We start from the raw sequence: 23,296 nt of genomic DNA, 5'->3' as shown, positions 1-23,296 counted from the left end.
TTTAAAAAAGAATTTGGCTGCCCTAAGCGAATGAGCTGGTATTCAGGCAAAAGATTTGGGGTTGCTTTGGCAGTCTAACTAGTTGAATTTTCTTTGTTATATGTTTTGTTTGTATATTTGTCTTATTTTGATACCACTTCTCCAGAGCCTTCCAGGGCTTGTTGTCTTTTGGGGAGTTATTTTGGTTAGAGAGGAGTGGCAAGTCTTAAGAATTAATGTGTGTGCTTTAGCATGCTAATTATCACAAGTGTGTTATCTTTCAAAGAATGTTTCATATTGAGTATGCTATCTAACAAAGAATGTTTCATATTGAGTATGCTATCTAACAAAGAATGTTTCATATTGAGTATGCTATCTAACAAAGAATGTTTCATATTGAGTATGCTATCTAACAAAGAATGTTCCGTATTGAGTATGCTATCTAACAAAGAATGTTTCATATTGAGTATGCTATCTAACAAAGAATGTTCCGTATTGAGTATGCTATCTAACAAAGAATGTTTCATATTGAGTATGCTATCTAACAAAGAATGTTCCGTATTGAGTATGCTATCTAACAAAGAATGTTTCATATTGAGTATGCTATCTAACAAAGAATGTTTCATATTGAGTATGCTATCTAACAAAGAATGTTTCATCAGGTCTTACAAATATTTTTAATCACAAGTGTATTATCTTACAATGATTGTGAATATATTTTATCTAAGTTTGCATGATATTCTCCTTGAAGTGTTTTACATGCAAGGTTTGAGTCTTGGAGACTTGGTAGTATTTCTTGCCCTGCTGCTAATCCATTGTTTGTGCTCTCTATGTTAATAAACCTTGGCACTTTGGTTAACTATTGTTCATCTCAATCATTTGACAGACCTGTGCTTAACTTGTCCCGAGGACCTCCCCTCGTGTATAAAAAAGGTGGCGCAGTACAGTTTACATATCTCTAAAAACACACACACTCTCTTTCAGAAACTCTCTCACCTTTTCTATCTACCCATCTCTCTTTTCTATCTACCCATCTCTCTTTTCTGTCTACCCATCTCTCTTTTCTATCTATCCATCTCTCTTTTCTATCTACCCATCTCTCTTTTCTATCTATCCATCTCTCTTTTCTATCTACCCATCTCTCTTTTCTATCTACCCATCTCTCTTTTCTATCTAGCCATCTCTCTTTTCTGTCTACCCATCTCTCTTTTCTGTCTACCCATCTCTCTTTTCTATCTACCCATCTCTCTTTTCTATCTACCCATCTCTCTTTTCTATCTACCCATCTCTCTTTTCTGTCTACCCATCTCTCTTTTCTGTCTACCCATCTCTCTTTTCTGTCTACCCATCTCTCTTTTCTATCTACCCATCTCTCTTTTCTGTCTACCCATCTCTCTTTTCTGTCTACCCATCTCTCTTTTCTATCTACCCATCTCTCTTTTCTGTCTACCCATCTCTCTTTTCTATCTACCCATCTCTCTTTTCTGTCTACCCATCTCTCTTTTCTATCTACCCATCTCTCTTTTCTATCTACCCATCTCTCTTTTCTATCTACCCATCTCTCTTTTCTATCTATCCATCTATCATGTCATTATTTCCCTCTCTAAATCTCCATCTACACTCCACAAGGTATTACAGCTACTATGGAAGAATTCACATATCGCCGATTTAATGTATGGCTAGGAGAGTATGGCTTACCAACTTTAAAGGTTTGCACTGTTTTGTAAAATGAATCAAGACTATTTGATTATATTGGGTTTTTAAGAAAGTATAAAAGTTTTGATGTTGCTATTATTTAAATAAACTGGTGTTACACATCCCCCCTCCTACCTCCATCTCTCTTACCGCCCGCCTCTCCCCACAGACTGATAACCACAAACAGCCAGACGTTTACTAAACAGACACCCGCGGCACTCCACCCTGCCTCCCGAAGTACAACCTCTCCCTGAGTGTGTCAAGGTTACGCACTCTTCCCCACAGCCTCCATCTTAACCTGTGGATTTACATGCGACAGCAAAGGTCAAGGAATGAATGTGCTGTGACGTTGTCCAGTTGGAAGGCAGATAAGATGGCCTCTGGGTCAAAGTCAGTATTTTTTGTTATAATTGCAACAACCAACACGCCATCGGACAAAGGCTCATGGCCTTGGTTTCTATACTGGCAACTTATGTTTCAAGTGTGAGAATGAATGTACAAACACAGTTCTTTATGCTCGCTTCAACAGCTTTTCGTGATATTATTTAGCTTCAAAGGTGCAGGATTTCTTTCAAATCAACCAACAAGTGAGAAAGTAAGTACAGCAGAAAGAAAGAAAATGATCTTTATTCATTCATTGTCCTCGTTCTTTTCCATTTCACTCCACGCTGTTATTACTGTCAACTTCTTTTCCATTCCACTACACACTGTTATTACCGTCAACTTCAGACGGATTCTTTCTTTCAGCGGCCTTGTCGTCAAAATGACCAAGCTGTATAGGTGAAGGTTGAATAAATAAATAAATTACATTTCACAGATCCCCCTCCTTCTCCCCAACCCCTCCCATCCTCAGCCCCCTCTCCACTCACCTGCCTCATTCCTCCTGTGTACCTCCCCTTGGGCAGGTAAACCAGTCGGGTATATAAATATATTCAAACCTGAGTTAGCTATCCAGGGAGCTCTGGGGTGACTTGAGACGTCGAGAAAGTGAGAGAGAGAAGTGTAAACGTGTAACAGGTGGAGTTTCTCAGGATAAGGAGCAAGTATATTCTCGTTACAAACCACTGGGATTGAGAGTCCTAGGACAGCAGTGCAAGGATGGGGCTTGGAGTAAGTCTGGATTTCACTTTTAAGTATTAAGATTTGGATTTACTTATATTGTGTTCTTTCAACTTTTAAAAAATCTGTCGTTTTCTTTGCAGTTCATATTAAAGGTTTAGCCCTCGGTTCATGGCTGCTTCTTAGTTTAAAAAAAAAAGTTATATATTTGATAAAGTTCTGAATGCACTCCTTATCTAAGCCCTCATTAGGAAAGAGGCACATCGATAGTTCACACTTTCTCATCATTAACGTACCTTTTGATATACAGAAGGGGAAAGATGATTATAAGCTGGCGGCGACCTCAGAGGACGGTGGAAATAAAAAGAGTAAAAAGGAGGTGAAGAAAGCAAAGGAGAAGAAGAACATGGATGATCTGAAAAAGGAAGTTGACCTGGTGAGGAAAACTGATTATTTATTAATTTACTAATTAGATTAATCTAATTTAGTTGACATGAACAATGCACATTTATCCATATGCAATTTACACATCAAAGCACTGGAGTTGGCTGCCAAACTTTGAATCCGTAGTCCCAGAGATGATTTAAATAGTGTGATATAGCATCAAAACGGTCAGTATTTTCACCAAGAAAAGACTAAGGTAAACAGTAAGCCTATTAGTCTCTGTGGATCAGAAAAGGTACAACACACAACCTTTCAAATGTGCATCAAGCTCTGTAGTTTCTAGACTTGCATTTGGGTACTCATTAGCATTTTAATTGACTTACTATTACTCTGCAGGGAGCCTTGGGAGCAGTTTCAAAACCCCAATAGCCTGCGTTTAAACTTCAGAGGAACAGTAGCGTATCTTTGGAAACTGCTTTTTTTTACACGGAGCAGAATCAAAACGTGTGCACTGTGCAGTACTTTTTCAGGGCAGAAATGTGAACCAGACAATTCCATCTATCATAAAGAAACGCATGACTTATCTGTGGTTTATATTGAAATCGATGCAGCATAACCTCATCATACCTAGGATCATTTCAAATTGTTTGAGGAATGTGTTTCATTAACTATGCATGTTCTGCATATACTTCCGCCATGGGGAAAAGTTGAGAGAACTCCCTAGTTCAACAAGAAACTGTTTCTTTCTTTCTCAATCTCTCTCTCTCCCTCTCTCTGATTTAGGATGACCACAAGTTGACCTTGGATGAACTTCATAGGAAATACGGCACAGACTTAGCCAAGGTGAGTGAATATGTGTGTGCATGTGTGCCTCCGTTTTTAAAAAACTGACAACCAGTTGTATCAGCTGCTCCTACGAATTATTTCTGACTGTAATTTGAAGCGCATTGAGGTCGTGGAGGTTACGGCACGAGGTCATATCGTAGGTAGAACTTCATCTGCCTTCTGAGTCATGATGACATCACTATCTACCACTGAGTCAAATATATATTTTCCGATTGTGTGACTCCCATTACATTCTTTTCATTTTATTTTTTGAATCCTTTATTTAACCAGCGAGGTCACATTGAGATGTACATCTCTTTTAAAAGTGAGCCCTGGCCGGAAAAGCGGCATACATAGTAAACACAACATATAACCACAACATTAGACATGACAGTGAGTGGAAGTTAAAACGGTGCATAGAACATATGGATGAGACTTTTTCCATTTGTGTGACAGCAAGTCAGATACACATTAACAACTTTTAACAAGCCATAGGGTAGGTCTAATGCAAGGGACACAATATCTGAAATATCTTCAGCTTTGTGTGGAGTACAATTAGGACAGGCCTAAACATTGTTTTGTGTGGAAAGGATAACAGTTAAACACTATTTTGGTTGATGGAGCAGAGATAATGATCTGTTGATATTTGATCCAGGGATTAAGCAGAATTTCCACTACCAGGGCCACATTCACACGGGAACATTGAAAGCACTATGTAGTGATGAGGGGCGGGGCGAGGTATGGGGGGAGGACAGATTTTCTTGCTGACAAAAGGGGAGGGGAAAGTTTTGAGTTCCATAGGTAATCACTCTACTGCCTCTTACTCTGCCTCTTGCTCTTCCCTCTTCCTGCTTTCCTCCCTCCTCCTTTCTCTTCACTCTACCTTTCCCCTCTCTCCTTCTCTCTCATCCCTCCCCCATCCAGGGTTTATCCTCAGCTCGGGCTAAGGAGATCCTTCTCCGTGATGGCCCCAACACCCTGACCCCTCCTCCCACTACCCCTGAGTGGGTGAAGTTCTGCAGGCAGCTCTTTGGTGGGTTCTCTATGCTCCTATGGATTGGTGCTATGCTCTGCTTCCTGGCCTACGGAATCCAGGCCGCCTCCGAGGATGAGCCGGCCAATGATAATGTGAGAATTATAGAATTCTGAGATCATTTGAGACTTAACAAAAACTACAATGCCTCTAGTGCCTGAAAGGGTTTTCTCACTTAACCGTAACTTAATAGTCTCATAGTCTTTCTCCCTCTTCGTTTCTGTCCCTCACAGTTGTACCTGGGTGTTGTGCTCTCTGTTGTCGTCATTGTCACTGGCTGTTTCTCCTACTACCAAGAGGCCAAGAGCTCAAAGATCATGGACTCCTTCAAGAACCTGGTCCCACAGGTTAGACTTCTGCCTTTTCAAACACCTCTGAGAAGAACTTGATTGTATTGTCATGTCTACGGATTGTAATCCTGTCCTCTGCCTTGTAGCAAGCCCTGGTTGTCCGTGACGGTGAGAAGAAGAACATCAACGCTGAAGAAGTGGTGGTTGGAGATCTGGTGGAGGTGAAAGGAGGAGATAGGATCCCTGCTGATTTGCGTATCGTCTCTGCCAGCGGCTGCAAGGTGGGTACTTTACAATCCAAGATCATGGGTCAGATATGTAACCTAAGGCTTCCGCATGCTTCGGTTTGGCTGGCATACTCCCTTAAAAGACCTTTGCTTGAAAAATCGACAATAGTACTGTTTGTCCATTTTGAGATGCCGTAGCCAGTATACACTTTCTCAAAATAGTCCGAATGAATCTAAGATAATTCAAGAAATATGTCATAAATGTTGATGTTTTTGCTAAGGAGATCTTGGTTGCGCAATCTAAATAAGATTTTTGGTGCAGTATTTCTCAAGTGAAAAAATGTGAATGAAAACAAATCGTCTATCGTTGAATGACAACAAAATCACTACTGTTGACCAATGACCGACGAAGGGGCATAGACTTTGGCACCTGAACTTTGGCTGGCCTCGAGAATTTGTTTGTGTGTGTACCAACAGCCCCCCAGAAACTTGCCAGAGACCAAAACAAATAAAAACAGCACAAAATGTCATCATATTATATGACAAACTGTTCTGAACTGTTTCGGATGGGAAGCATGCGGACGCCTTTAGTGTCATTCAATGTTGTATTAATGCAATTCTCTTTTCCCACTCAGGTGGACAACTCCTCCCTCACTGGTGAATCTGAGCCCCAGACACGTACTCCGGATTTCTCCAATGACAACCCCCTGGAGACAAGGAACATTGCCTTCTTCTCTACCAACTGTGTTGAAGGTAAATAACTTGTGTAACTAGCCGTAGTGATTGAATAGTTCAAATAACTTGAAATGTATCACTTAGCCATTTTGTGACTCTAAACCATATTCTCCATGTTTTGTCAGGAACTGCCAGAGGTATCGTCATCAACACTGGTGACCACACTGTCATGGGTCGTATCGCCACCTTGGCCACGAGTCTGGAGGGTGGTAAGACGCCTATAGCCAAAGAGATTGAGCACTTCATCCACATCATCACCGGTGTGGCCGTCTTCCTGGGCGTGTCTTTCTTCGTCCTCTCCCTCATTCTGGGATATGGTTGGCTGGAAGCTGTCATCTTCCTCATTGGAATCATCGTTGCTAATGTGCCAGAGGGTCTCCTGGCTACTGTAACTGTGAGTACTGATGAAAAGTCATGTTTAACAAAAACTTCAGTCCTAACAACAAAACTTGTTGATTATTTAACTGTCTAATATGGCTTTCTACCGTAGGTGTGTTTAACTCTGACTGCCAAGCGTATGGCCAAGAAGAACTGCCTGGTGAAGAATCTCGAAGCTGTTGAGACCTTGGGCTCCACCTCCACCATTTGCTCTGACAAGACTGGAACCCTGACTCAGAACAGAATGACCGTGGCTCACATGTGGTTCGACAACCAGATCCATGAGGCTGACACCACAGAGAACCAGAGTGGTACCTGCTTCGACAAAAGCTCTGCCACCTGGGCTGCCCTGGCTAGAGTCGCTGGCCTGTGCAACCGTGCCGTCTTCCTGGCAGAACAGAACAACGTACCTATCCTCAAGAGAGATGTGGCTGGTGATGCTTCAGAGTCTGCCCTGCTGAAGTGTATCGAGCTGTGCTGCGGGTCTGTCAAAGACATGAGAGAGAAGTACAGCAAGATCGCTGAGATTCCCTTCAACTCCACCAACAAATATCAGGTAACCACATGCACTCTTTGTGGTATCTGTGGGTTAGCAACGGGTTAAACTGAGTTGTAGAAGGTGGTGTGATAGACTCAAAATCAGGATGGATGGATTTTCTCAATCAGCTTGGAAATGCCACTTTGTATCGACATCCAAAAAGTTGCCAGAACTTTAGTTTTCCAGGCACTGTAGGCTACTTACTGGTCATTGCCTGCTAATTTAAATTTAAACTCTCTTCATGGTGTCATCTGATCAAAATCCAATTCATTTCGCCCCTAGCTCTCCATTCATAAGAACATCGTGTCCGGAGAGTCCAAACACCTGCTGGTGATGAAGGGAGCCCCTGAGAGGATTCTGGACCGCTGCTCCACCATTTTGATCCAGGGCAAAGAACAGCCTCTGGATGACGAGCTGAAGGAAGCCTTCCAGAACTCTTACGAAGAGCTGGGAGGGCTGGGAGAGAGAGTGCTGGGTAAGAGGGCACCAGTATGGGAAAATATGCATTCAAAGGTTTTGGACTGAATGAAAAGTCTAGAACAGTGGTATTCAACATTTTTCAGTGGGGCCCCATTTCTTCAACCAGAATTTCTTGCGACCCCGCCCCAAATCTAATGACATAACATAGAGGCAATCTGGAGTTGCTACATCTTTTATTCTCAATTTTTTTACTTATTGATAAGTACCTATTGATTCTTGAAGAATATAACTGAATAAATGCCTAATTAGTTCAACTGTCGTAAACCATCATAACCCAAAATATAAGCTTTTTTTTTACTCCAATGTTTGTAAACAAAGTAAATGTAAAACAACACTGAATAGCCTCAAAACATTGTTAAACTATAATTTTGATATCATGGATGGTCAATCCTTGCATCCATAGCTCTGTCTATGAGGGGTATCATTTCTCCAGCCCCATCCCTCAGCTTTTTACCGAACCAGCTGTGGGGAGCCTGCTTTGTTATTGTTTCAATTGCTGATTGCCGCTTTAAATTTTAACATCAACAAATAACCTTCAATTCATTACATTTTTAAAATGAAAAGAAACCAATAACAAAATGATCTTTCTCAAAACCTTTTGTATATTGTCCCAACATAATCTGTACTCTTAATTTATTTCTTTGTGACCACAACCCAGTTGGGCCCTGACTGGTCTAGAACATGAAGAATTTGTTGTGGCGTGTCTCTGACTCTGTGTCTTTTTCAGGTTTCTGTCATTTCCAGCTCCCTGATGACCAGTTCGCTGAGTGCTTCCAGTTTGATTGTGAAGAGGTGAACTTCCCAACTGAGAATCTGTGCTTCGTTGGCCTAATGTCCATGATTGACCCTCCCCGTGCTGCTGTGCCTGACGCTGTGGGAAAGTGCAGGAGTGCTGGAATCAAGGTATGGCAATATCATACTAAACACAAGACTCTTCAGTCAATTCACATAGGAGCCACTGTGATCAGACCACTCCTCTTCCCTTCCTTCCCTTAGGTTATCATGGTCACTGGTGATCATCCCATCACTGCTAAAGCCATTGCCAAGGGTGTGGGCATAATTTCTGAAGGAAACGAGACTGTTGAGGACATCGCTGCTCGTCTGAAAATCCCAGTTTCTGAGGTTAATCCAAGGTATGTTGCAATTTGTTTGGGATCATTTCAGTGTATGTCATCACACTGTCTAAACTTAAAGAGGAGTGACAGAAACATTTATTTAGCCTTTTTGGGGCATCATCAGAACAGACCAATACAAGCCCCTATATTTAGCTTATATTTGTACCCTCCAGAGATGCCAAGGCCTGTGTTGTCCACGGTGGAGAGCTGAAGGACCTGTCAGCCGAACAGTTGGATGACATTTTGGCCCATCACACTGAGATTGTGTTTGCCAGAACTTCTCCTCAGCAGAAGCTGATCATTGTGGAGGGTTGCCAGCGTCAGGTACTATTTTATTGAATTAATTCATGCTCATGAGTCAGTCAGGATGATTGCATCTTACTTTTGGAGTTTCTAACATCTGTAAACACCTCTCTTACTTATCCACAGGGTGCTATTGTGGCTGTGACAGGTGATGGTGTGAACGATTCTCCTGCTCTGAAGAAGGCTGACATCGGTGTTGCTATGGGTATCTCTGGATCTGACGTCTCCAAGCAGGCTGCAGACATGATCCTCCTGGATGACAACTTTGCCTCCATCGTGACTGGTGTTGAAGAGGGTAAGAGAAGCTCTGGCAATGACCAGCAATCTGTTGGGTTTTTCCATCCTTCTCTCATCACCCTGACTATTCCTTCCCCCCATCCTCTATTTCCCCTCAGGCCGTCTGATCTTTGACAACTTGAAGAAGTCCATCGCCTACACCCTGACCAGTAATATTCCAGAAATCTCACCCTTCCTCCTCTTCATCATCGCCAACATTCCACTGCCCCTAGGAACTGTCACCATCCTCTGTATCGACCTGGGAACTGACATGGTGGGTCTTTCAGATGTGGATACTCCTCCTTTGTGAACAATCTGATAATGTGTTCTGCTGCGTTATGAAGAACAATGTACATGATCATTTTAGAGTTTGTTTGGAAGGTCTTTGAACTAACATCAAAGTTACCAACGATGATCTTTCCCATCATTACCTTCAAGGTCCCAGCTATCTCCCTGGCCTATGAAGAAGCTGAGAACGACATCATGAAGCGACAGCCCAGAAACCCCAAAACTGACAAACTGGTGAATGAGCGGCTCATTAGCATAGCCTACGGTCAAATTGGTAAGGAGTAAATTTGGCCCTTCTTCTGTTTTGCCTGCCTTTACCGGGTCTTGTTTCGTTGTATGTTGGCCAGTCAGTTTCATAGCTGATCAATGCCTCTTCACTGACAAAAATACTCTCCTCATTTTTACTCTTCACAGGTATGATGCAGGCCACAGCCGGTTTCTTCACATACTTTGTTATCCTGGCTGAGAACGGGTTCTTGCCCATGGATTTGCTGGGTATTCGTGTGGACTGGGACAACAAGATAATGAACGACATGGAGGACAGCTACGGCCAGCAGTGGGTAAGTACACAAACACCGCTCTGCTTTTTGCTGTACTAACGGATTAGCATTGGCCTTGTTTTGATCTGATAAGTTCTCGATAAGAGCTTTTTCAATCTCTCTCCCAATTTTTTTGTTTAGTTTATTCCAGCAGACATGGCAGCTGAAAGCTGAATTGCGTATATATCTGGAAATTCAAGATAACAAAATAAATAAGTAAATCTGATACATTATCAAGAAAGTTGAGAAGCTTTCATTTCGGATAGTCAGCAGAGGAAATATCGATTGTCTTGAAAAAATACGGAGCATCTCAGTCACAGCCAGGGATTCAGACATACAGGTCCGTAGCCTCAGCAATGCACCTCACCGGCCCCAACAGTCCTCTCCGTTATTTTGGGCTTTGTAGATAGCTTGCTACTATTCCTCCAGAACTACCATTTGTGAATGCCACTGCTGCCGCCGGCACACAGGTTCACCACACATTTGGTAACAGAGTAGTCAGTAATCTTCACTACTGTAAAGTACAAATGTAAGAAACATATGTCCTCTCACTCTTCTTTTTTCCATATGTCTCTCTACACACTCTCTCTCTTTCTATGGTCTATGATCCATCCTTCAGACATATGAGCGCAGAAAGATTGTGGAGTTCACCTGCCACACAGCATTCTTTGCCAGTATTGTAGTTGTACAGTGGGCCGATTTGATCATCTGTAAGACCAGGAGGAACTCCATCCTTCAGCAGGGAATGAAGTGAGTACACACATCGATCTTTGTGGTCTTGGTCTAGGTCTGGGTCCTAAGAGGTTTTTTCTGAAGCTTGATCTTCACTGCTCTGGTCTTGACTTACACATCACCAGAATCAGAATCACCTTTATTCACCAAGTACATTTACACATACTCACAATTGTACTTGGTGATATGGTGCTGCTAGCAATAGACAACATTAAAGGCCAGAATACAGACAGAGCAATTTACACAAAGTTTAAATACATTATATACAAAATTGATAAAATGTGCATAGAACTGAAGAGTAAGAGAGGATATACACATTTACAGTATAAATATATTGTAGAGAATTCAGGGGTAGCCCTGACCGGGACTTGAACCCAGGTCCAGCAACTGTTAAGCCAACACCTTAATCATTACACCAAACCTCTCAATGAGGTGTTGGGTTAAGGTCGCTACATTACCCCCTTCCTTTGGGAGAGTGTGTCCCCACGTTCCTCTATACCATGTCCCTGACATGTTCCAACCTCTCCGGTGACCACATGGCCACCATAACATTTCTGACACCAATGTAGCAAATTCAGGGGGTAGCCCCAACCGGAACTCGAAACCATGTCCAGTGACTGTCAAGCCAACACCTATACCATTACACCAAGAGGCCAGAACTTCTAGACAAGGTCGCTAAGTGTTGGATACTTGATGCAGTGTGCATCACAGATTGCAATGTGCTTTGGTCACTATTGGCCAGTTGGTGAGGGCCACAGCACGGGGAAAGAAACTGTTCAGGTGGTGGGTGGTTTTGGTCATGATGAAGCTGAACTGTTTGCCAGAGGGGAGTTAATGTGCATACAGCCCTGCAACTGACTTCTAAATCAATATCCACCCTGTTGGTATCAAATCCATGATTTTTTTTCTTTTTTTCCTCCCATCTCAGGAACCGTATTCTTATCTTCGGACTGTTTGAGGAAACTGCCCTGGCTGTCTTCCTGTCCTACTGTCCTGGAATGGATGTCGCCCTCAGAATGTACCCACTCAAGTGAGTAGACCCTTCTGATTCTCTTCTGTATATCAGCTTGGAACAAAGCTCACCCGTTTTAAAAGATGAGTGGTAAAATGGATGGATATTACAATGGGTGGAGGAGACTACTGTGGCCTCAGGATCAGTTGGGGTTCACTAGTTAGCTGAAGTGTAATGGAGTTTACTGCCCAACCAAGAGAGAAAACGCTATTTGACATTTAGGGGCCCTGTCAGCGCATTACCTCGCTGTTTTACGCTCAACTTAATCTCTTTATTCTTTCCTTCTCTCTATTCTTCTCTCTTTCCTTCTCTCTTTCCTCAGGCCTTGCTGGTGGTTCTGTGCCTTGCCCTACTCTCTGCTCATCTTCCTCTATGATGAGGGTAGAAGATACATCCTGCGACGAAACCCAGGAGGTAAGTGCTCAGGGACTATGGACGAAAACAAGCTGTTAAGATAGCGTCGACAATTTTACATCAAAGTTAATAATTGTGTTATAACATGACAATGGCATGCAGGATTGGGAAGAACAAATTATTTAATTTGTCTCATGGAGATTTTCAGTGACGAGATGAAATCTAACTAATTGTGTTCTTCTCTCTGAATTGTCTCTTCTTTAAGGTTGGGTGGAACAGGAGACCTACTACTGACAAAAAGAGGCTATCCCCAGGATCACTCAATCTCACTCTGCTGCTACATCTCAACCAACAACATTACACTACATTTCAATCTGCTACATTACCATTACATCCAATGAACACTGTGATGGTGCACTCAGCTGCATTGAGGAGTTCTTGATTGTGATAATGCAAATTGAAATAAACATCACTTCAACACGAATGCTTAAGACTGTATTCATTTTTTGTTGTCTGAATTATTTAGATTTATTGGTTTGGATTTAATGTAAGACCTGTAGGCTTAAATTGTGTTGCATCTATGGGAGAAATAACCTAGTATAGTTGTGTCTTATTTGTTTAAAGTAAATGTCCAGTGTTTGCATAGTTCTATGAAATATGACCTATAATGAATTACAATATGAGTGAAATAGTTTTTACTTCCAAACAATTGTATTGAAGTATGTTAAAAAGCAGCTTTTCTGTGTTTGAATGGTGTGTGCGTACTCCAACAACAGAATGGTGTGGTCGTATACCAGTCATTTAAAATATTCAACAGCTGATTGGCCAGCTCTGCCAACGTGATGTCATGGTATATGAGGAAATAGCAAGCATTTTTTAAACACTGTTTGAGGTGGGTTTTTTTTTCTCTAATTTATGCTTTGGCCAGAAGTATGAGTGAGTATACAATGAGTCAACAACATTATTTGGGTGTGAGTTTATAGAATATTAACTTTTAAAAGTGATATTTTAACCTTATAGTTACTTTTAAGGTCAGCTGTTTTTATCTCAATATCAAATCATTTCTGGATAACAATTAAGTACCTTACTATGATTGTTTTCAATTAAAATAGTCAAAAATAAACAAAAATAGCTTCTTTAAGAAAACATAGCATAGCCGAGAGCTGCCCAGTGACACGAGCCCACCAGACGATCTAAACTACTTCTATGCTCGCTTCAAGGCAAATAACACTGAAACATGCACAAAAGCACAAGCTGTTCCGGAAGACTGTGTTATCACGCTCTAAGCAGCCGATGTGAGTCAGACATTTAAACAATTCAACATTCACAAGGCCGCAGGGCCAGACGGATTACCAGGACGTGTACTGCGAGCATACGCTGACCAACTGGCAAGTGTCTTCACTGACATTTTCAACCTCTCCCTGTCCGAGTCTGTAATACCAACATGTTTTAAGCAGACCACCATAGTCCCTGTGCCAAAGAACACTAAGGTAACCTGCCTAAATGACTACCGACCCGTAGCACTCACGTCTGTAGCCATGAAGTGCTATGAAAGGCTGGTCATGGCTCACATCAACACCATCATCCCAGAATACCCTAGACCCACTCCAATTTGCATACCGTCCCAACAGATCCACAGATGATGCAATCTCTATTGCACTCCACACTGCCCTTTCCCACCTGGACAAAAGGAACACCAACGTGAGAATGCTATTAATTGACTACAGCTCAGCATTCAACACCACAGTGCCCTCAAAGCTCATCAATAAGCTAAGGACCCTGGAACTAAACACCTCCCTCTGCAACTGGATCCTGGACTTCCTGACGGGCCGCCCCCAGGTGGTAAGGGTAGGTAACAACACATCCGCCATGCTGATCCTCAACACAGGGGCCCCTCAGGGGTGCGTGCTCAGTCCCCTCCTGTACTCCCTGTTCACTCATGACTGCACGGCCAGGCACTACTCCAACACCATTATTAAATTTGCCGATGACACAACAGTGGTAGGCCTGACGAAACAGCCTATAGGGAGGTCAGAGACCTGGCCGTGTGGTGCCAGGATAACGACATCTCCCTCAACATGATCAAGACAAAGGAGATGATTGTGGACTACAGGAAAAAGAAGACCGAGTATGTCCCCATTCTCATCGACGGGGCTGCAGTGGAGCAGGTTGAGAGCTTCAAGTTCCTTAGTGTCCACATCACCAACAAACTAACATGGTCCAAGCACACCAAAACAGTTGTGAAGAGAGCACAACAAAACCTATTCCCCCTCAGGAGACTGAAAATATTTGGCATGGGTCCTCAGATCCTCAAAAGGTTCTACAGCTGCACCATCGAGAGCATCCTGACTGGTTGCATCACCGCCTGGTATGGCAACTGCTCTGCCTCCGACTGCAAGGCACTACAGAGGGTAGTGCAAACGGCCCAGTACATCACTGGGGCCAAGCTTACTGCCATCCAGGACCTCTTTACCAGGCGGTGTCAGAGGAAGGCCCTAAAAATTGTCAAAGACTCCAGCCACCCTAGTCATAGATTGTTTTCTCTGCTACAGCACGGCAAGCGGTACCAGAGCACCAAGTCTAGGTCCAAGAGGCTTCTAAACAGCTTCTATCCCCAAGCCATAAGACTCCTGAACATCTAGACAAATGCTACCCTGTCACGCCCTGACCTTAGAGATCCTTTTAATTCTCTATTTTGGTTAGGTCAGGGTGTGACTAGGGTGGGTACTCTAGTTTTTGCATTTCTATGTTGGCCTGGTATGGTTCCCAATCAGAGGCAGCTGTCATTCGTTGTCTCTGATTGGGGATCATTTTTAGGCAGCCTTTTTCAACTGTTTTGTGTGGGATCTTGTTTTTGTATTGTTGCTTTTTAGCCCTACAAAGCTGAACGTTTCGTTTGTTACTTTTTCTTGTTTTTGTGCCGGTTATCAATAATAAAAATTATTAACCTACCCCACACTGCATCTTGGTCCGACCATCCTTCCAACAACGGTCGTTACATACTGTCATGCCCTGACCTTAGAGATCCTTTTTATTCTCTATTTTGGTTAGGTCAGGGTGTGACTAGGGTAGTCTAGTTTTTTCATTTCTATGTTGGCCTGGTATAGTTCCCAATCAGAGGCAGCTGTCTATCGTTGTCTCTGATTGGGGATCATATTTAGGTAGCCTTTTCCCACTGGGATTTTGTGGGATCTTGTCTATGTCTAGTTGCCTGCGAGCACTACATTAGTTTCACGGTTCGTTTTGCGCTTTATTGTTTTCTGTGAGTTTCATCCAATAAACATGTGGAACTCTATGCACGCTGCGCCTTGGTCCATTAATTCAACCAACAATCGTGACACATACCCAGACTATTTGCAGTGCGCCCCCTCTTTACACCACTGCTACTCTCTGTTGTCATCTATGCATAGTCACTTTAATAACTCTACCTACATGTACATACTACCTCAACTAACCGGTGCCCCCGCACATTGACTCTGTATCGGTACGACCCTGGATATAGACTCGCTATTGTTATTTTACTGCTGCTCTTTAATTACGTGTTACTTTTATCTCTTATTCTTATCTGTATTTTTTTTTAAATGCATTGTTGGTTAGGGGCCCGTAAGTAAGCATTTCACTGTAAGGTCTACACCTGTTGTATTCGGCGCATGTGACTAATAACATTTGATTTGATTTGATTCTTAGCAAAGAGCAATTTCTCAACCAAGAAATTTGCTAGGACTGTCTGGGAGTGATCTGAGTGGTGAGGGGAAAAGTGAAAACTAGCTCTTATTGGCAGAGAGGTTTGCAACCCTCTTTGTTATTGGTCTATTAACTAATTTACCACATGGTGATGTCACCAGGCAGGCCAAAACTCCATACCACCAAAACAGGCTGACATTTCAGGCAGTCTTTTCAAACAGCTCTTAGACTTAAATGGCATTATCATAATTTTCATAAATTCACAGTATTATTCCAACCTAAAACAAAGGAATAAAACAAATGAATATCTAGTTTTTGACTGCACTGGACCTTTAAGCACTTGATAATTTAGGATTGCACATGTTATTCTCTGTTGAAATTCTGAACACTGTTATCCTTATTGAACTGTAGGATTCCAAAATAGAACACCTAAAATAACAGTCTAAAACTCCCTCCCTATGGTTATAGATAGAAAACACAAGGCTTGTGACACAGATTCAGATGGATTAGTTGTTTTGTTTTGATGCTGACAACAGCAAGGTTGAGGGAGGGTATGTGAGGTAGATCTAGGTTTATGATTATATATGATTACTTTGTCTGATTACTAGGCCAGACAAACAATGAGAGAATGGAAATATGAAAACACTTGCAAACAAACATGTGAAATCCATTGAAGTCAAGCCAAATATGGCTTCAAAACAATGAGTCATACGGAACACATGCACACAATGGTGAAAAGGTATTGGTATGCCAAAGCTATTAGTCAAGGATTTCATCTGGCCGTATTTGATTACCCTCTGTCCTCTGTTTGAGCCCCTATCCTCAATTATCTTAAGGGCCTGTCTGACTGAATGCTATTCACTAAAAACTCCAAACTGGATACAGGCTTTATTATCCAGTTATGAATGAGACATGGGTTCATGGAAAGTTTAGTGCTTTCTTAAAGGGCAATTCCACCCCTTTTCAACTTCATATTCATTATCTCCAGCACCATACCAGTCTACATACTGTATGTGAAAACGGCACGTTTATATGATCTGCGGTTAAAAAGATAAGAAGAAATGTCCTATAAAATGATCTGTGACATCACATTGTAGGATTAAAAGTAGTGATTGGAACCGAAATTATTTTCCAATCGTTTGGTTCTGAAAAAAAAAAATCTGTTCCGTTCAACTGTTCCGACCAGCAAAATAAAGTTCTGAACCGGTTCAAACCCCCAAAAAGTAACGGTTTACAATTGATTTTTTTTACAATTAGCTCCACATTAAATTACTTCACCAATCAGTGCGGATAGAGCAGCTTGCTATGGAGGGGGAAAGCTATAGTTATTTACATGCATTGGACAGACAAGTGTAGGACACGAGATGTGACTGAAAGTTTGCAGGTTGGGAGAGAGCGAGAGAGGGTGGAGGAGGAGGCTTAGCTTGAAGCGTTTATATCTACGGAGGAGCAGCTTCTATGAAGGAACGTTGAATGTCTTTGAACTTCCGAGAGTTAGCTTAACGTTGGACCAGAGCTAGCTAGCTAGCCAACAAGCTTGTGTGTGCAGAGGGGAACCAGAATTAAAATAAAAACACGTGAAAGCTGATAACTATAGTATCCTTAACTAGCATTGAAAAAGTGAATCCATTCTTCTCTAATTAAAAATCTCTCTCCCTAATTTCTGAATCACGCTTGTAATGTCAGTAGGCTACAATGGCCTATGCTTCGGAGGGGGCGGGGAAGGTATCATACACATGTGCCTTTCTACTGAGTTTTTCCTAGCCACCGTGCTTCTACACCTGCATTGCACCTGCATTGCTTGCTGTTTGGGGTTTTAGGCTGGGTTTCTGTACAGCACTTTGAGATATCAGCTGATGTAAGAAGGGCTATATAAATACATTTGATTTGATTTGACACCCACACACACTGGCAAAGATTTTCAGCTGGCAGGCAGACACTGGAATACGTTTCTGAGTGACAGAGTCAGGGCTTTGCAGAGGCGCTTTGTTACATTTTTTGTAGGACTCAAAATGCCCGGAACGTAAAATAACACTATTAACTGGTTCCCATACTTTTAAAAGAATGGTTCTGTTCCAGAACAGTATAAATGTTCCTCAAATGTTTTATTTGTTTTACGGTTTTCTGTTCTGTGCCCTGAACCAATGATTAAAAGTTTAACCTGCAACAAGTTTCTAGACAGAGGGAGGGTATGTTCTTGCTCCCCACATCACTGTGAATCTCATAGTGTTTGAAAACCAACTATTCATGATGTAATCGGGTAGAACTTTTATACCAACCGATACCAAATGAAATGGCCCATGGCAGACCCCCCCCCCCTTGCAGGATGTAGTAGTCCGGGTATAGATCCGGTAAGGAGGACAATGGAACGCAGACCATGGGGGATTGGCACACATTCAACAAATCTACATTTACATTACATTTTAGTCATTTAGCAGACACTCTTATACAGAGCGATTTACAGGAGCAATTAGGATTAAGTTCCTTGCTCAAGGGCACATCAACAGACTTTTCAACTAGACATCTCGGGGATTCGAACCAAAGACCTTTCAGTTACTGGCCCAACGCGCTTAACTGCTAGGCTAGGATATTCTTCAAATCTGTCATCATCGATGTATTGTAAAAGGCCCCTGTCGAGGGCCTGTTCGAGTTTGGATATATGGTCGAGTTTGGGTATATTTGGCTGTTTTCGCTGCATAACATTTAGAAGTAGTCCATTTTCAGGTTTAGAAGAAGTGACTGCTAAGTCCTATTCATATAATCTGGTAGCATAGCTACATGGAGAAAGCAGTGGAGGTTACCAAAGTCGTTTTTAACTGTAATGCAGTGGATTGGTGACAATGAAATTAACATGTATTGGGGTTGACATCTATACAGCATTATACTCCGATTTTTACCTCAACATAGTGTGAAATACACATATAAACAATAGCCCAAATGTAGGCCAAATTTTCCAGGGGGCAATGAGGAGATTCAGGATCTTTCCCTCAAGGCATCTTTCCCCCACGCCTTTCCATGACTTTCCATTGTTTTGGTCGAGTTCCATTGACCTCTCTACCACATCTATTGTGCACACAGCGAGCTGCCTAATCACCTTTCCTGTCCCAGCTGTAACCACCAAGTGTCTGGTGATGCCCAACTCACTGCAGCACAAATATCCCCCACAGCCAACCCTTTAAATAATGCCTAAGATGCTGCCAGACCCATAGTGGAGTGGATGTGTACACCGCTATGTAACCGTTGCCCCTTGCTGCCATATGCCTCCACAATCTAGTGGGAGAGACGTTGCTTAGAGAGTGCCCTGCCTTGAGCTGGATTAGCAAAACATACAAAAAGCTGGTCACATAACCGGATCCGGGTCCACTCAATGTACTTGCATAAAGATCGTACTGGACACAGGGCATGTAACTGCAGTTGCTTCTCAGAACAAATGGAGGAAGCGAAAAGGGAAATAGCTCAAAGCTAGAGACCTGTAGGGCATAGTCATGACCTTTGGGGCGAAGGCGCCATTAGGATGCTTCGTCACTTTAGAGTCGCCAGGAGCCACGAGCAAGGAGGATTTGTAGGAGAGGATCTTCAGATCCACAGACTCCAGTGGTTCAAAATGGGGCCTCAAACATAGCATCCACAACCAAAGCTAAATCCCAAGTGAGAGAAATAGGTTTAGAAACCCGTCTGGGATGGCACACACCTTTTAGGAAGCGCACAGCAAGGGCTAGTGGCGCCATCAATTCCCACTTGACACGCTGAAATAGCCGCCATGAACACTTTCAAAGTGGAGAATGAACAACCCTGCTCATTAAAATGTCCCCATGTGCACTCTGAAAACAAACAATTCCTTTATTTTGGCACCAAAGCCCCAACACCTGCCACTTAAACGCATAAACAGATGACAATGTACATTTTCTCATGATGCGCAAAGATTTCCTATATCTGGGAGACCAGCCAGGGGTGTAGCCTCCACTCCTGAGAGAGAGGGCCCCACCTGGATAGAAGATCTCCACCTGAGTTGAGGCAACCGGGGACATGCGTCGCCCAATGCGAGAGCATGTGCGCGCACTGCTCCCCAGCAATAGGGAGCGAGACAGAAAATTAAGAGGAAGAGAGATCGAGTCTCTCCCCATCGCTTGATGTATGCCACCACTGACATACAGACATGATGTTTGCTTCGACCAAATACCCAATCCATTTCCGCATCCCGCAACTGAGACTCAGTCGAGGTACGGGCACCCGGGAGAGGAAGTCACCATCGGAAAGACCAAGCTCCTTCAAGAATGCTATACGACTGTCAAGAGAACCTGCACCGTGGATTAGGGGAACAGTGCCAGCCGCGGGCAAGCAACTGTAACTGACACCGTCCGAGTATGCACTGAGCTGAGACATACAAGACAACAAACATTACTATCTTTTTATTCATTCGAGCATTGTCGCAAAAACCCAGCTTGTTAGCCATCTTCATCTCATTGCTACAGGAAATTAGGATAACAAATACAAACTCCAGCACACAATGTCCAGGGGATGAGCACACTGTACCACAAAAGGACAGTTCAGTTAGCACAAAGTCAGATAGTCTTGTGTTCCAAAAATATTAGTTTTTAGTAGCGTGAATCGTTCCTGCTTACATCGAGGTGAAGTGCGGAAGAATTGAAGGAATGAATCCGAGCCTCGGGCTTATCACCTGTGGAAGCCGAGGCTTCCAGCGAGGCGCGGATTTCATTGGCCTCGTTAGCCGTGATTTTAGTTCTTCAATTGAAGTCGCGAGAGTGCTACTCCCCATAGTTGTTTTACCAAAGGTACCGACTCAAAAGGAACATATTATCACCTGCTGTTTGCATAGGCGGAAATCCCAGGGGGGACGGGGGGGACACGACCCCCCCATCCTGGGAAAAATATGATTTGTCCCCCCCAATATATCACTGTAAACATAACTATGTAATTTCAATAATATTAATAATACGCAATGAAAGCAATTGTGCTGATTATAGACACTTAATAGCGCGTTTTTAAGTTTCACAAGATTGCGACCCCCCCGCCCTTTGCCTCACAATGGTTTGATCCACTGCCAGTTCTTTAGCTGGCAAGGTAATAGAGGGCTCTTATCTACTGTCAGAAAAGCACTCAGTGTACGTAACTGACGTGAGGTTAATCCAGTCAATCGCGCTTTAGCAATGTATATATTTTTTTTAATGTTGCAGGGTTCACACACTAGCTGAATTTGCAGAGCTAGCGCGCAAACATTAACTATCAAGCTAGCTAGTACCTATTCCATTTATGTGGCGTCGTCAAAGATGGAATATTTGCTATCGTCAGTTTATTCCAAGATTAGCATGCAGCTGTAGTGCTTCAAAGTCCCTGTGATAAGGTTAGCGATAAACTGAAGTCCAAACTGAACAGAACTACACTCTCTTATACCATTGTCTTAAATATATTTAATGGTCTCGTTGCAAAAGCTAAATTGTCGCTAGTGAATTTTTTATTTTTTTCACCTTTAACCAGGTAGCAAAGATTATAGCAAACACCACAGAAACGGAATTGGTGCTCGCTAGCTTTGCAAATTCAGCTATTGTTGGAAGCCTGCCAATATGAAACAAACTATGTTAAAATTTCAAAACGTTGCAGCATGTGTTGTGTAAATGTGTGTGTGCAGCTAGACCGGTCAGCCAGCCAGCCAGGTAGAAAAATGTCAGAAAAAAGTAAAAAGACGGACATCAGAGTATTTTTCAGTACACCAAAACGCAAAGTAAGAACTCTAGTAGCCTAATATCTCAAAGACCAGTTGATAAAATGTTCATAAGAAAGAAGTGAAATGCTAATGGAAATGTTTCACAATGATGTCATTAGGCAGAGCAGGCAACAGATGGCACACAGACAGCAGAGCTGGGGACAGATATGCAGGGACAGACTGGCAGAGACAGGGAGTCTCAGGTAAGTTAGTTGAGTCTTTGTTTGGCAACATTATGAAAGGTTCTCAATTTTTTTGACTTGTAAAATAGGGACATAATTGGAAAATGCCATGAATACCCCCACTCTCAATTTAAACTGGTGACTGAACCAAGATTTGTTTAAGGCAATGGTATTGCTGTTGTGATTAATTGTGTAGTTTTGGGTACCGGTAGTTAGGAGTACGGCAAACACCTTATTTATTTTCTAGGAGACAGACTGTGAGTCAGTGAGGGTGGTGAAAGGGAAAGAGCCAAGGAGAGAGACTTCAGAGGACAGTGTCACAGCCACGGCAGGACCAGGTGTCACCCTTGTTGCCAGCAGCACCAGTATAGGGGACAGTGGCACAGCATCGTCCAGTTACCTCAGTGATGACACAAAACCATATCAGCCACACCCACAATTTATAGAACCGCAAACTCTTGCAAACAGAGTGTTGACGTTTCAAGAGAGAGGAACACTGCACTGATAAGGAACATTGCTATAACTATTATTATTATTAGTATTATAATGATTTAAACAAGTTGGGACAACCCTTCAGTTAACTACTGTACCTAACAATTATCCAGTAGTAGTGATTATGGTCCCTCAATATACATTTAACATATTACAACATAGTCTATGTGTTACAGCACTACTTTTGGTGTCCCCCTCAGGAATTGCTCCTGAGAAAATTTCATGTAATTGTCCCCTCCAAGGTTGATATCAGATTTTCGCCCCTGGCTGTTTGATGCATACAGTGACAAGGGAGCAACTTCAACTAAAACAATGGTGGTGTTATATGAAAGAGAGACTGTATTTTTTGGTCTGGGTTTGCGTATGGGTCAAATGCAAAGCTGACCTTAGATCAGTCTTTAGGCCTAATAGGGACAGCTTCATCCTACTCTGAGACCAACTTGTGGACTGGTATTTCTTCCCCACTAGGGGGCATTATGCAGATAAAGAGAGAAGAGCTTCCTCTCGCTCGCTCTGCGGGGACAGGAACGTGATAGTTTCCATGGTAACTCATTTATTGGATCAGGCTCACAGCTTGTATATACAATTTGAGATATTTTTAGTTCCGTCTTTGAACATGCACACACACACACACACACACACACACACACACACACACACACACACACACACACACACACACACACACACACACACACACACACACACACACACTGTGCCTGAGCTGTCTGTCCATCTGTCCATCAAGTCTCTCCAAGTAAAATTCATGCAAACGCTTTCAAGCAGCTTCTTGGGTACAACAAGTCCTAGATGATACTGTACATCGGCATGAAGCAAAGTCTTGTGTATAAAAATATTAAATTCAATGTAATTAGCATTTCAAATCGTTTTCTTTGACTTTAGTTGACCTGTCGTGGTGGGGGAAAAGTCAGTGTCTGAGTGAATGTGTTTTCATTAGAGTTTGTATGTAATGC

The 23,296-nt window shown here is 42.5% G+C and overlaps 1 protein-coding gene and 1 long non-coding RNA gene across 3 annotated transcripts; both read left to right on the top strand.

Annotated features, from left to right (window-relative positions):
- The first annotated feature begins 2,623 nt into the window (after positions 1-2,623).
- On the top strand, positions 2,624-12,726 carry LOC139532438 (sodium/potassium-transporting ATPase subunit alpha-1). The gene is made up of 21 exons (XM_071330010.1): positions 2,624-2,784; positions 3,044-3,169; positions 3,901-3,960; positions 4,867-5,070; positions 5,209-5,322; positions 5,412-5,546; positions 6,128-6,245; positions 6,353-6,621; positions 6,718-7,161; positions 7,426-7,618; positions 8,351-8,526; positions 8,620-8,756; positions 8,912-9,062; positions 9,168-9,336; positions 9,437-9,591; positions 9,756-9,879; positions 10,020-10,165; positions 10,764-10,894; positions 11,805-11,906; positions 12,211-12,302; positions 12,508-12,726. Exons 1-21 carry the CDS (start codon positions 2,773-2,775, stop codon positions 12,534-12,536), a joined length of 3,087 nt encoding a protein of 1,028 aa, XP_071186111.1. The 5' UTR covers positions 2,624-2,772; the 3' UTR covers positions 12,537-12,726.
- Positions 12,727-21,027: 8,301 nt separating this feature from the next.
- On the top strand, positions 21,028-23,032 carry LOC139532437 (uncharacterized). Of its 2 annotated transcripts, XR_011666573.1 has the most exons (4): positions 21,028-21,067; positions 21,574-21,666; positions 21,768-21,851; positions 22,078-23,029. It is a non-coding gene; the product is annotated as an uncharacterized lncRNA (long non-coding RNA). The 2 variants fall into 2 exon arrangements; XR_011666572.1 differs by lacking the exon at positions 21,028-21,067 and having other exon boundaries at positions 21,080-21,666; positions 22,078-23,032.
- Positions 23,033-23,296: the final 264 nt, after the last annotated feature.

Source organism: Salvelinus alpinus, chromosome 10 (genome assembly GCF_045679555.1).
Source record: "Salvelinus alpinus chromosome 10, SLU_Salpinus.1, whole genome shotgun sequence".
NCBI lineage: Eukaryota > Metazoa > Chordata > Actinopteri > Salmoniformes > Salmonidae > Salvelinus > Salvelinus alpinus.
Note: the sequence above shows the minus strand (reverse complement) of the source record. Positions and strands in the feature narration are given on the sequence as shown.

Excerpts from the sequence above, each read along its gene's own strand:
- LOC139532438 (XM_071330010.1), top strand. Across the intron at positions 3,170-3,900 it reads TGAAAAAGGAAGTTGACCTG|GATGACCACAAGTTGACCTT; the intron begins GTGAGGAAAACT and ends TCTCTGATTTAG. Across the intron at positions 9,880-10,019 it reads CATAGCCTACGGTCAAATTG|GTATGATGCAGGCCACAGCC; the intron begins GTAAGGAGTAAA and ends TACTCTTCACAG.